Raw genomic sequence first — 14218 nt, forward strand, 5'->3', positions numbered from 1 at the left:
ACGTCCAATAGTTTTCTTGCTGAGTCTTTAGGGTTTTCTAAGTATACTATCATGTCATCAGCATAGAGGGATAATTTTACCTCCTCGTTGCCTATTGAAAACTCCAAAGTTTCAATGTCCTATATGGTAGTCACTAGTCATATATGGTCATTCAAATTTTCAGTAATTCAAACTACCACTAAATAAAATGGGGAAATTCACATCTATCACGCTCATAGCCACATCTGCCTAGTGTCTACCATATTGGGCAATAACAATGTGGAACATTAGCATTATCACAGAAAGTTCTGTGAGACAGCTCTGCTTCCAAGGACTATCTAAAATGTGATCATAAAAATATAAAGGATAGCACGTTGTAGGAGTGACAGATGCTATTATTTCCTGGAGAGAAGTAGAACCCACTCAGGTTCGTTGAACCGAAACAACATGACTGTTTTGGAAAACTCTTGTGTTCCAAGGACGGGCAACAGCTCGGCCCCAAGAAATGACACCGTTTCCTACCATTATTCTTCTTCCTCACTTTCTTCTTTCCCTCTTCCTGTGATCACTTGAGTTCCTGTGTTTCTCTGTAGATGAGCAATTCTTCCTCCTATTCCAACTTCTCTTCTTCCTCATTGTTCCTTCCTCCTCTAGTTTTCTTAAGTCCATTCCCCATGAGCTTAACCAAGCTCACTTTCCACTACTTTTCAAGAATCCCAAAGTCAGACTTACAGCCCTCGAGTCCATCCTGGCCCATGGCGACCCTGCATCTAGTTTCCAAGGTTGCCAATCTTTACTCCAAGAGACTGCCTCGTCTTTCTCTTGTGGGGGGAGTGCTGGATTCGAACCACTAACTCTTCACTTAGCAGCCCAGCATGTAATGTCCTTTGCTTCCAGGGCTCCCCGTAAAAGATACATCCTGCTTTTAAATCCCCAGCAGAGAGCTGCTTCTTGACCATCTTGGTGTGACCACCACTTCTGCTTCTCTCAGTTGTATCCAATGATTGATGCAATTTACTCAAGAAAGGCAGTGATGGTGATGGTGGTGGTGATGGTGGTGGTGGTGGTGATGGTGGGAGCCAAGGGTAAGGGGACAACATGTGGGATAGGGATGGACCACTGACTGGCATGTTAATCTTTAACACCAAGGAAAGGCCTGCTGAGCTCAAGATCAGAGATTTGCTGAAGGCCATGGGGATGGTTCTTTGCTGGTTCCTTTGCATAGTTTGTATCATCAATCCTAAGTACTTTAACCTCCGTGTCCGTGTCCCCAATGGAAGTAGAGAGACCGGTGGAGTTTAGGAGTTTGTTATTTTTTTCCACGTACACTGGATGCTTACAATTTCCCCTTTTCTCTTGTACCTTTAGGAAAGAATATGCAGTTCCTCTGGAAATCATTCAAGAGAAGGCTGGAAGGGGGTGTTTAGAAACTTCTTAAAGCTGCAAGCCTGGGGCCTGAAGGCTGGCAGTGGAAAACCCTGCTGGGCTGTGATCTCTCGCTGAAAAGTTCCAAGTGCCTTTTTGCTTCCTGTCAAAGAAAGGAAGCAGAAGCGACCACCATGTCCATAGCCCTGAAACAAGTGTTCAACAAGGACAAGACGTTCCGGCCCAAGAGGAAGTTCGAGCCTGGCACCCAGAGGTTTGAGCTCCACAAACGGGCCCAGGCGTCCCTCAACTCGGGCGTGGACCTGAAGGCGGCAGTGCAGCTTCCCAGCGGGGAGGACCAGAACGACTGGGTGGCTGTGCACGTGGTGGACTTCTTCAATCGCATCAACCTCATCTACGGGACCATCTGTGAGTTCTGCACGGAGCGGACCTGCCCTGTCATGTCAGGGGGCCCCAAATATGAGTACCGGTGGCAGGATGACCTCAAGTACAAGAAGCCGACCGCACTGCCAGCGCCCCAGTACATGAACCTCCTCATGGACTGGATCGAAGTCCAGATCAACAATGAAGACATATTTCCAACCTGTGTGGGTAAGTCCATGTTCGGCATCACAGCTGCTTTGTCGCGTCTCCCAGGAGCTCAGAGTTTGCAGGGCCTCCTCCCGGGGTGGCCTGTGAATGCTCGGTTTAGCACTCAGCACAGTCCATTCACGGGCTCTCAGCAGCTTTCTCTAGATCTAAGTAACTCACTGAAACGCAAGCCAGGGTATCTGTGACCCACTTACCATGACGGACCCCAGTGACATCCACATAGCACTCTGGAGAGCACTGGCTTGAGGAAATGTTAGATTTGATCTGGTTGGCTTCCTCTGAGCTACATTCCAGTTCCTCCCAGTTTTCCTGATAAGACTTTCCTTTTTTGGCTAATTGACGTCTTATTGCTTGCTCGGTGCTGTCAAGGGGATCCTAATGCATAATGAGCCCGTGTCACAGGGCACAGCAAAATGGTTGTGCGGAGTTTTTACTGTTGTAAATATGAAATAATAGATCACGAGAGAGTAGACAAGTGAGAAGGTCTATTTTGTAAACATCAACCCTTGAAAACCCTATGGTAGGAAAACAGTGTATTCCCATTTTGTAGATAAACTAGTATAATAATGATAAAGAAAACTCTATGGAGCACAGTTCTGCTATGATACAGTGGTGGATCCCATCAGACAGAGTCGACGGCTGGGAACTGGCACCGGACGCTCGATAGGAACCCTCCCCTGCGTCCGCTGTCCTGTCTCTAGCGCCTTGCGCAGTGTGGTGGAGCACATGAAAGGAGATTTGTGTACAATGACTGAATAAGCACTTGTGCTGTTGGGAAGTATCAAAAGTGCTGGGAGGCTTCAAGCACAAAAATGCATCTAAAGCACACTGTTCGAATCCCCTCTAGACGGGATAGCTCTCCCTCCGTGTGGCATACGGAAAGTTGAGATGGGGCATCTGCAAGTAATTGAGTGTAGGCCAGAAGAAAGTGATTGGGGCAATATGTCCATCCTGAAATAGCCAGCTCAACAGCCAGCCTGCTCAGGGTCCTTGCGTTGCTCTCACTTCTTCGTCTCCCTCCTGCTCTTGTTCTTTCTTCCTTCTCTCTCCTGCCCTTTGCTCACAGTAAGGCAGTGGGGGCTGCGCTAGTTTAAACCTTCTGAGGTAATTTGTGTGTGTATAAGAAGGCAGGCAGTGTGCACACCCATGTTTACTGAGGGTTTGTTCACAATAGCAAAGAGCTGGAAACAACCCAAGTGCCCATCAACAAAGGAATGGTTAGAGAAGCGCTGGTATATTCACACAATGGAATACTATGCAGCATTGAAAAACAAGGAACTCATGAAATATTATGCAAAATGGATGACCCTGGAGGACATCATGCTGAGTGAAACATCTCTGTCACAAAAGGACAAATATTGCATAGGGCCACTGTTGTAAAACAGGACTGACATTGGGATTGAGGGAAGACAGAGTAGGAGGGGAGGAATGATGCATATTGCATTGAAACAGATGAGGGAGAGAACCATTTACAAGGGACATATGAATGGGTATTCTTGTCATAATAGGAGTCCAAAATGAAGGCTGCACAGTGGAGTGGACTTTGGGGGAAAGGATTGTATAACAATGAAAGAGTTTTTCTTTTACTTTTCAAGGAGAAGAGTGAACTTGGGAGCGGGGGAGGGCAGGGAGAAAAGTGCAACAATGAATGATTGGAAACCCCAAGTCTCTGTAAACTTTCATTAAAGTTAATAAAAAAGGGGGGGAACCTTAAAAAAAAGGGCAGGCAGTGAAAGCTCATCTAGCTATGCATTAGGCACCCCACTGCATGGGAATGTCTTCGGCTTATGTCCTTCTGCACTTCCATTGACTCCCAAAGGCTTCTTTTTTTTTTTAAATATTTTTTTTATTGGGAAAAACATATTGGGGGTACAAGGAGGTGAGGGTTGGGGGCAGAAGGGTGAGGATGGGCCAGGATGCAGTTGCAGAGCGGCACAGTTTGGTCGGTGGGGGGAGCAGGTGAAGGAAATGATGAGGGTCCAGTGGGGACCAGATGCTACAGAGGAATGACAAGCATTTTCCAATAGTAATTAAACCAACTGTCTTATTGATTTGGGAATTGGATGCCGACTCTCTGGCTTCTTCATGCCTTCCAAAGGCTTCTTTTAGCAGTGGAAGGCATGTTTTCTGACCTGTATCAGGAAGCAGTGGATTTAACTGCCAGTACCCTGTACAGAACACATGATAGCAATGCTGTTATTGATGTTGCTGTTGGGTGCCAGTAAGTTGGGTCCACTAATAGTGACCCTGCAGCCAACCAGAGCAAAGCCCAGCGTGGTCCTGCGCCATCCTCACAACCACTGCTGCCTTTAGACCTTTAGTTACAACCCCTGTGTCCGTCCATCAGCTTGAAGGTTTCCTCTTTCTCACTGACTAAGCATGATGTCTTCCTTCAGGGGCTGGGAAAGGACAGGAAGTCTTACTGTCCATGCCTCTAAGGTGCGTTCTGGCCCTATTTCATCTAAGAGAGATTTCTTTGTTCTTCTGGTTGTCCAAAGTATATTCAAAATTCTTCTTCACTGACAACACCAAAATGTCAAGGCACAGGTTCTTTGATCTTCCTTATTTGTTGTTCAGTGAATGTATAAAAGGTGATTGAGAACACCATTTAGGTTGGGTGCATATCGGTCCTTTAAGTGACATCTTTGCTGTCTAGCCCTTTAAAGAAGTGCTTTGCAACACATTTGTCCAATGTCATGCACTGTTTTGTTGTTGTTGTTTTTTCTTTTTTTCTGTGATGCTATTTCCATGGGCATAGATTTTTGCAGTAGAGTAAAATGAAATCTTTAATAAATTCTTTTTTCTCTTTACATAATGTTTTTCACTGGTCTAATAGTGAAGACACTTGCTTTCTTTATGTTAAAGGGTAAATCATACAGAAGGCTGTAGTCTTTCACCTTCATCAGTAGACACTTCAAGGGCTCTTCACTTTAAGAAAGATTGTGCCATCTGAATCTTACAGATTTTTAATGTGTCTTCTTTGAATCCTGATGTCTCATTCTTCTCCAATATAGACCAGCCTCTCAGGGTATTTGCACCTAATACAGAATAAATAAGTGTGGGGAAAAGATACAACCTTGATGCACATCTTTCCAGGTTTTGAAGCGTGCAGCAGTATCCGCTTGTTCAGCTTGAATGTATAGGTTCTGCATAAGCACAATTAAATGCTCTGGAATTCTGATTCTTCATAATGTTGCTCATAGTTTATTATGATCCACACAATCGAAACACATTTGCATAGTCAGTGAAATACACGTAAACATCTTTCTGATATTCTCTGCTTTTAGCCAAGCTTGATCTGATATGAGAATGATAGAGACTGGGTCTCTTCTGAAACTAGTTGAAACTTCTGTCACTGTCTCCTGTCAATGTATTGCTGCAAGTATTTTTCCGTTATCTTCAGCATAATTTTACTTGGTATACGCATGTGCGCGCGTGCGTGTGTGTGTGTGTGTGTGTGTGTGTGAAGACCGTTTCCAGACTGTTGAGTAGATAAATAAAGATACATAAATACATAAATGTGGGCAACAATGTCTCCTCTTCATCCTTTCTCTGTTTCTGCTTCTGGATGCTTTGAACTCCAGACACTTCTGCTTTCTCTGGCAGCTGTGGTTAACCCACAGAGGAGGTGGCCAAAAATAACTTTGAAGAACTATGGGGTGTTACTTTGGAAAGAAGCTTCTGGCAGTCTACTTGAGAACTCGAACTTCAAGGGAACTACATAGGGAACTCTGGTGGCCTAGGGGTAAGAAGCTGCACTGTAATCCCAAAGGCACAGGGTTTGAATCCATCAGCTTCTCCTAGGAGAAGAAGAATGGACACTCTCCTCCCATGCAGTTTACTATATCTGAAAACCCACTGCAGGATCAGCTGTGGGTCAAATCTGACTTGAGGACAGACAACAGTGTAGGTGGTTTTAGCTTTGTCTTGGAAGAAATAGGTAGGGACCTTCGTGTCCCCCCTGCCTCCCCGTGAAGTGGATTTTGTTTTCTTGTGTAGATTGTTCCGTAGCCCCTCACTATGTGTGAGAGACAAGCTTGTCGGATTCTGAGCCTCTGTTTCAGCTTTTGTCAGCCTGTGCTTCAGAGTACCCGCCATTGTTCCAAGACCCCTTTACCAGTTTACTATGATTTTTCTCCCTCACTGTTATCAAGTAAGTTTGAAAAAATGCTGTGTAAAACTGCTGTCTTTAGTGAAAGACATTTAACATGTTAATGTGCTTTATGAATTCTCAGGAGAGGATTACTTTAGTTTTCTTACTTTGACCTTGGGAACTTGTAGACTTAAATACAATCTTTTGGAAACCTTAAGCTGTATAGGATACACTTGTAACTTTTCTCAGAATTCCTTGGTGCTCCTGTTCAAAGGGAAAATTCCTGGGTTCTCTGTGCATAATCAAAATTTTAGCAGAAACCTAAGAATCTTCACTTTGAGCAAACACATCAGTTAGAAAGCTTGACATAAGCCATGAAGACAAGCCATTCAGAGAGGTTTCTCCAGTCTTCCTGCTGACGAACCCTGTGTTCTGACCAGTGAGAGCATATTTCATCCCTTCAGTGGCAATCTGTCTCTCCCCTCTTTGCTTTTATGCACGTTGCTCTCTCTTTCGGGAATCCTCTCTTCCCTGTCTTCTTCATTTCATGGACTTTTCACGCATTCTTTGATGTCCAGTTCAGATACCATGTCCTCCCTGAAGACTTTCACCAGTTTGAATGTAAGCTTCTTGGAGTTATAGAATATGTCTTATTCATTTGAATGCTCCAACACTCTCAGTTCAATCTTATAAGCTATTGGCTGGGATGGATGGATGGATGGATGGATGGATGGATGGATGGATGGATGGATGGATGGATGGATAAAAATGAACAGTGATCCTCATAAAACTATAACATGTCCATAAAACTGGTGATCAAAACATGGGTCTCTCAATCTCTCCATCAGGATTAGGTATTTCTTAGGTCCTACATGACTAAGCTTTACTTTTCCAAAGTGAAATACTAGGGACCAATAAAAACCTCAGTCATCACTTTGTGTGTTAATCAGCATCCCTACCACCTGGTATTTGCCCTCGGATGTTAGGAGTCACTTTTTCTGGTGCATTTTGTTTTCTCTTTTCTGCCAGACCCCAGTTTGCTTTTCTTCTTTTTGATCTTTTTCCCCCCCCCCTGTCATGAGTCATTATCATAGAAATGATCAAGATATCTGTCAAGAAAAAGCAAAAGAAGAATTCTCTATAAACTGCAGACCTTGGGTTAACATAGAGTCAGGAGTTCTGCTTAGAATTACAGGCAGATGAGCTTTGAGTCCTGGGCATATTTCTGTTTTGTTTCCTGGGAACTGGGATGGGGTCTATCCTCACCTCCGAGAACAGAGAGCTGGAAAATTCTGACCGATGTGAAGGCTGCATCCTTAGGTATTAAAGCATATAAACAGCTGTTGGTCTGTACCATTGAAGCAGGGAGGAAAGAAACACTTTGATCTGTTCCTAGATTTGTGTTTAACTAGGAGACTCAGGCTATTTCAGAAGTTAGGCTTTCTCAGATGAGAGAATACTAAACAGATGTGGCTTTCTTGTAAACCTTAGTCTCCTGTCCTCTCTCTTGACCTCCTCTGGTTCTCGTTGTTTAAAAAGCCAACAGATGTCCCTGTTAAAGCCCCTAAAACAGCAGGGACTTCAGAACCAAGAGCCACCCCCTCTTCAATTTAATCTCTTTAAACCACCTTTAGTGGCAACAACCAGGACAGGCAAATGGAGAGCTGCAGCCTTTCTTTTTTTATTCTACCGCCTGTGCAGTTGAAACGATTTTTGTTTTTTGTTCTAGATCCCAGCTCTCCTGGTTTTCTGTTATATAATAGGATTGAAACTTTTAGATCTGACATTCAGAAAGAAATTAATTTTAAAAACCTGAAAGTTATTCCAACTCAGATGCTTCAGAAAACTCTTTGAATAGGAAGAGAACATCTTCAAAGCAATTACGATTCCCTCTTCCTCTCTGGTCTGAAAAAGCAGGTATCAGAGAAGGGGAAAGGCATAAATTCACCTTTATTGAGGCTGTTTTGAGCCAGGCACTGTGCTTGCCACTGTTGGTGTGCCCTGATTCTTAAAAAGAACACCATGTACTAAGTGTTCATATTCTCCTTTTATAAGTAAGGAAGCTGACACTTAAAAGAAACCTGAAATAAGACCATTCACCTGTGGACAGCTGATCTTCCACAAATGGTTAAAGTCCATTAAGTGGAAAAGAGAAAGTCTGGTTTACAAATGATGTTGGCAACACTGGAGATTTTTAGAAGGATATTTTTTTGCATGGAAAAATGAAATAAGATCCATAGCTCACACCATAGAGAAGAGTGAAGTGGGGAGGAGGGGTGGGCAGAGAGAAAAGTGCAACAATGAATGAATGGAAATCTAAAGTGTGTAAATTTTAATTAAAATTAATAAGAAGAAGAAGAAGAGAGGGGAAAACAAAACAAAAAGCTAACTCAAAACAAACCTAAGTGTATAAACATTATGAAAGACATAAAGACAACACTAGTGACTAATATGTGATATAAATAAAATACCCAATACAGTTAGAAATGAGCAATAAAGGAGAAGATAAACTAGATAGCTGAGGTCTTCTGAAAAGTAACCACTCACGCTCCACAAAAGATCTAGCCAAAGGAAGTTACTGTCAATCTCTTCCCACTTGGAGCAAAGGAGAATCAAGAAAAATGAAGTCACAGGAAGCAATTTGTCCTAAACACTGATGGCCCATGTGGACCACAGCCTCTTGTAGCCTGAGACCTGAAGAACCCTGGTGCTCCCAGCTACCACTGCCAACCACTCGGACCAACACTGCAACAGGTCTTAGTTGGAATGAGTGAAATACATAGGGGAAAAGAGAGGAACGATAGACTTTCTGGCCTGACAGTAACTCTCAATGGAGTATTGTGTTCTGCTAAAGAACAGTAAAGGACTGGGAAAACATTGCATAGCATAGGTGACTCTAGAGGACTGAATTATCCTGAATGAAGTAAGCCAAATGACAGAAGGGCATATTTGGTATAAGGCCACTGTTATTAAAAGCTAAAGAAAGTCTAACACACAGAATCATTCTTGGATGGTTATCAGTAATGGGAAGTAAATGAGAGGAAGTGAAAATGAATAAATGGATAATGTTGTTATGTGCCATCAAGTTGGAACCAGTTCGTAACTGAGGTTTTTCAGAGGCAGTAAATCACACAGGAGGAGCTTGTCCATCCTTCTGCTGTGGAGCAGCTGGTGTATTTGAACCATGTACCTTTGAGACTACAGCACAGCTTCTTATTACTAGGCCACCAAAGCTTCCTGTGGTGGATAACAGACACAGACTTTCAAAATAAAATCTATAAAAAGTCTGCTCACAAACATGAAAATGTCCATAGGGATGAACATAGCAGAACCTGCAGGGGAACTTGATACATAATTCGTTTTTATGATTTGCTTTTTAATTTTTTGCTTTCTGTGTTCTACTTTCCATCCTTTCCCAGCTTTTCCTTTTTTTTTATTTGTTATTATGTGTGTGTGTGTGTGTGTGTGTGTGTGTGTGTGTGTGTGTGTACCGTAAAATCAGGTCTGACTGATACAGGAGGAAATTGTCCCTCCTTTCCCAGCAGAGCATCTGGTGGATTCGAACCACATACCTCTGGGATTGCAGTGCAGCTTCTTGCCACTAGGCCACCAGAGCTCACCTCCCCAGGTTTTTCATTTAGGTGCATATCTGCTTAACACTCGTAAAGAAGGACTGTATTCATAAGGGCAGCATTAAATACTCATGCCACTGAGCAGATTCCAAGAGGTACCTTTGAGAAAACATTAGAGTCTACGGCCATACCACCCTGACTGCCTCTGATCTCAGAAAAAACACTCGGGATCCCCCTGGGTGCTAAGAAGCAGAGGGGAAGGGAGTAGAGATGGGGCTCACAGAGACCCTAGAGACTACTTTGTCAGGCTAATTGTCTGTTGTCCCAACTTGCACCGAGCTCTCCATTACAAATGCTATGTAATTTTAATGGGCTGTATCTCAGGTGACAAGTTGTTACATTTCAGCACCAGCTGGAAAGGGAAAGAGGATAAGTAATAGTCACTGGGAGCCAGAGATTAAAAACAAAGGCAGCAAGATAGCATCTGCTGCTTGTCTCGTTATAACATCCTTGGTTAGCCATGGGTGTGCCATGTAGGTCAGTGCAGGAGAGGTGGTTCAGCCCCTCACCGAACCCCCAGCAGTGTGGAAATGTTATCTAGAACCACAACAGGATTTACCACAGTTCTCCACGAGGAGAACCGAGTATGAGGTTGGAAGGAACATTTCAGATAGTGACTGAAGTGACTGTCAGAGCTATTAAGAGTCACAGTAGAATGATCATAAAATCCCAGCTGACTTCTGAAGAGGGTACAGGTTTTTGTTTAACTGAGTCAGCCTGTCTTCAGGGCACTGGCACCAGAATGTGTAGATGTGTAAGCAAAGCCCTTATGAGGGAAGACCAGCCGTTAGTTGACCTCAAGTCTCCATCTGTGAAGAGTGATTCATGAGTTTTACTCTTAAACCTCTGTAGATCAGGGAATGGGGTGGTCCGTGAAGAACTCTGCAGACAGGACCTTTCTGATGTTTTTACCTTACAAATCTATGATAACTTTATATTCTAATCTACAGTTGATCCACTGCAGGAAAAGTGTAGTCATGTTTTCCCCGGAAGACTTCACCAAGTGGAATAGCCATTCTCCAGAGTCTCCAGGCAGACTCAGAAGCAAGGGGAGATTGGAAGGAACAAGAAGTATTGGTTTCTATCAGGCCTGGGTTTTCGATTGCTAGCAAAATTGTCAACTTCTCTAAGCCTGCTTTAAACAAGTTACTAGTATCTACGAGATGAAATTGTCAAAAGGTTTTAAATAGCATGCTATGTGTAGAACTCCTCGTGCAATGTTGAAACTGAGTAGAAATCCTTTAAAAATGTGTTCCCTCAAAGAAGGAACTTTGCCTAGATGGAATCACATAATATCAGTGTGATAAACTCTATAGTCGTTAGGTAAATTGTGCTGAGAAAGACAAGAAGAGTGAAAATCCACACCCTTTTACCACGCATTAGTCCTTCATTGTGTGCTCTTCACCCTTTGCCGAACCTACTGGAACTTATTATGTAACATCAAGTTAGAGCTGACTCACAGCTGACCCTCCCGCCAGCTTTCAGAGGCAGTAAACCCCATGGGGGGGGGGTCCTCCTCATCTTTCCTAGAGCAGCTCAAACCATGAACCACGTGCCTTTGGGTAGGCAGCACAACTGCTTGCCACTGCACGATCCGAGCTCCCTCTAATGGACCTAGGAGGAGGAAGAAGTAAACATCTGTGGGATCTTTAACTTTGCCTGACCTCAACAACTCGAACCAGGAGTTGGTCCACAGTGGAACTTCAGAAGATGCTTCATATGCATGCCATGTGCGGCCTGAGTAACGCCAATTCCATCTTCGTTCTGCTTCCACATTAAGCATCAGCAGAACACAGAGCAAACATATGGTGAACTCATTACTACCATGTGAGGATAAATGGATTGATGGATGCCTTATAGTCCATCTTAGAATGGATGCAGTCCTGAAAATTGTAGGACTGCTGAAGTTTTTGTTACTTGACTAAGAATTTTAAATCTTAGAGTTTAATAGTTAACAAAACTTACCAGAGAACCTGGTTGTTAGGTTAATACCTCTGTAGCATTCTGTCTGATGTTTGGAATTTAAAATATAGATGATAGATAGATAGATAGATAGATAGATAGATAGATAGATAGATAGATAGATAGATGATAGATAGACTCTCATTCTCTCTCTCTCTCTCTCTCTCTATATATATATATATATATATACACACACACATACACTCTATATATACATAGATAGATAGATACATGATACACTCTCTCTGGATAGATGTCTCTCTCTCTGTAGATATACTCTCTATAGGTATATAAGTGTGTATTTATATATGCACATCTATATATGGAGAGACAAAATGGAGTTGTTAATGTTCTCTCAGGAAAAGGGGGAGGGGGTAAACCCACATTCTTTATAAAATACAACAGCCTATTTCCATATTTTCCAGACCAGGTAGCCAGCACTAGAGAGCATGAGTTTACGGTGAGAAGCCCCAGCTAAGCTGAGCACTTACTTTGTGGTCTTGTCCCCTGTGTCACAACCTTCAGGGATCTGCTCCTCTTAACTTCTGGTCCAGCTGGAGCAAGGGAGCCCTAGTGCTGGGTCTGAGAGCATGAAGGAATGTAAACATCTGGGAAATCACTAAAAACACTCGCAGATTACTTCCTTCAGCATCTCAGCCAGGGAACCCGAGCACAGCTGCCAGGAACAAAGAAGGAAGAATGGTGCTGAATACTGAAAATTTTCAACTAAGACTTCGAAAGATACTAGTAATATTTGACCACTCTAATACGGGTAAGGAAACTCTGGGGGCATAATGAGTAAGAAATTATGCTGCCAACCTAAAGGCAAAGGATTCAAATCTACCAGCCGTTCCAAGGGAGAAATCTGGACAGTCTCCTCCTGTGCGATTTACAGCCTCTGTAAACCCACTGAAAGGCCAGCTATGATTTCTTGGCAGTAAATGAGAGAGTGTGGGTACAGACAAGCTTGCAGCAGAGGACACCTGTCTTCCTGGGTCCTTGCAGACATATGTGGGCAAACACGGCAAGATCAGTACCAGAGACCCTTGGAAATGACCGCTGGGCAGCAGCTATCAAGATGCAATGGATGACGGCTGGTTTTATTTCTGTTTCCCAGAAATGGTTGAGTCTGAAGCCTCATCTTCAGTCCTATTCCTCTACTTATGGCATATCTGACCTTGGAAAGACCTCAGCTTCTCCAGGCCTGTTTTCTCATCTGGAAAGTGAGGTTAATAATAATTTGTCAGGTGTGAGAATTAGCTGAGATAATGCACATAGAGCTTTTAGTGAATTTCCGATAGTTAAGTGCTGAATAAATTTTAGCTTTATTTCCTTTCATCAGTCATATAGAAAGGAAGACCTCTGATTTATTGAGATTCGTAATCCTTGGTTACAAAAGAGAATTTAGCCTGCAGGTTTCTCTGAAGATTTCTTTTCCAATGACAGTTGGAACATTTAACCATTGCACCACCAGGGCCCCAACAGCTATATTCATCAGCATTTAGTGTTATGGGTTGGTCTGCTAACCAAAAGGTTGGTGGCTCAAATCCACCAGCCACTCCACAGAAAAAAGACGTACAGTATTCGCTAATAATGGTGTACCCCCTTGGAAAGTCACCGTAAGTTGGAAGCCACTCCTGTGAATTTGGGTGGGCCGGTCCACTCCATACCTGTGAGCTTGGGTGGGCCGGCCAGTACACTAGATTCTACCTTATATAGAATTCTTTCTAGTCCTCACCACATCCTGGGTTGACAGTTCATACCTCTATTTTAAAACAAGGACCCTGAGTCACTGGTCAATGTCCTCATCACTGGTTAGCCCAAGCTTAGACATCAGATTTCCTTAACAACTACGTTTATCATCTTTTTGTTTAGCTTCTTTCATTGAAATTATAAATGTCTTTCCCTAGAAAAGCATAAAACCTTGAGAACAGGTAAAATGAAGATAATCTGTAAGTCCTTATTTTCTGGAAATGATAATGATTAAGTTAAGATAAAGCCTATCTTCTCATGTTGGAAGTCTTAGATCCAGTTTTTCACATATCTATGCACCTATTTAAAGCCCAGTCGTGCTTTATTCTTGAAAAAAAAAAAAAGAAAATCACCACCTTCCTTCCCAATAACTAAGCCTCTTTTATAAATGACATCTGAAGAGGTGGAAGAAAGAAAATGGATGTGGGTGTTTTGGAGGATTTTTTTCCCCTCATTCTTTGCTCTCTTTGTTTTTCCCTCCTGACTCATGGGAGTTGGCACCCACAGGGACTTCCAGTAAAGCAGCCATTATAACGGAAGATTTGTAACATCTACAGGGACTTTGCTTTCTTCAGATATTATGTTATTCTTACATGAGGCTCAGTGGGAAAATTCTGTGATAGATTAGTGGATTCTGGAAAGGGACAAGTGAAGGGAATTAAGACATGTGCGTCACAGATGTATGTCGTCTCTGCTCCTAATTGCATTAAAAGAATGATCATTACGGTGCAGGGAAAGGACCGGACACATATAAATCTGGCTTTGTGAAGTACAGCCTACTGCCAGGGCTAGCAAGACTGGCAGATTGCAGGACACGGTCAGG

General features: G+C 42.9%; 1 protein-coding gene across 1 annotated transcript in view; it reads left to right on the forward strand.

Annotated features, from left to right (window-relative positions):
- The first annotated feature begins 1517 nt into the window (after positions 1 to 1517).
- The window catches only part of MOB3B (MOB kinase activator 3B), a 138109-nt gene continuing 125408 nt past the window's right edge, over positions 1518 to 14218 (forward strand). The window contains exon 1 of the mRNA XM_006881333.1: positions 1518 to 1956. Coding sequence (XP_006881395.1) covers positions 1539 to 1956 — 418 coding nt within the window. The 5' untranslated portion in view covers positions 1518 to 1538. The remainder of the gene's footprint in view (positions 1957 to 14218) is intronic.

Source organism: Elephantulus edwardii, unplaced genomic scaffold (genome assembly GCF_000299155.1).
Source record: "Elephantulus edwardii isolate Elephantulus edwardi_28Jun2011 unplaced genomic scaffold, EleEdw1.0 scaffold00014, whole genome shotgun sequence".
NCBI lineage: Eukaryota > Metazoa > Chordata > Mammalia > Macroscelidea > Macroscelididae > Elephantulus > Elephantulus edwardii.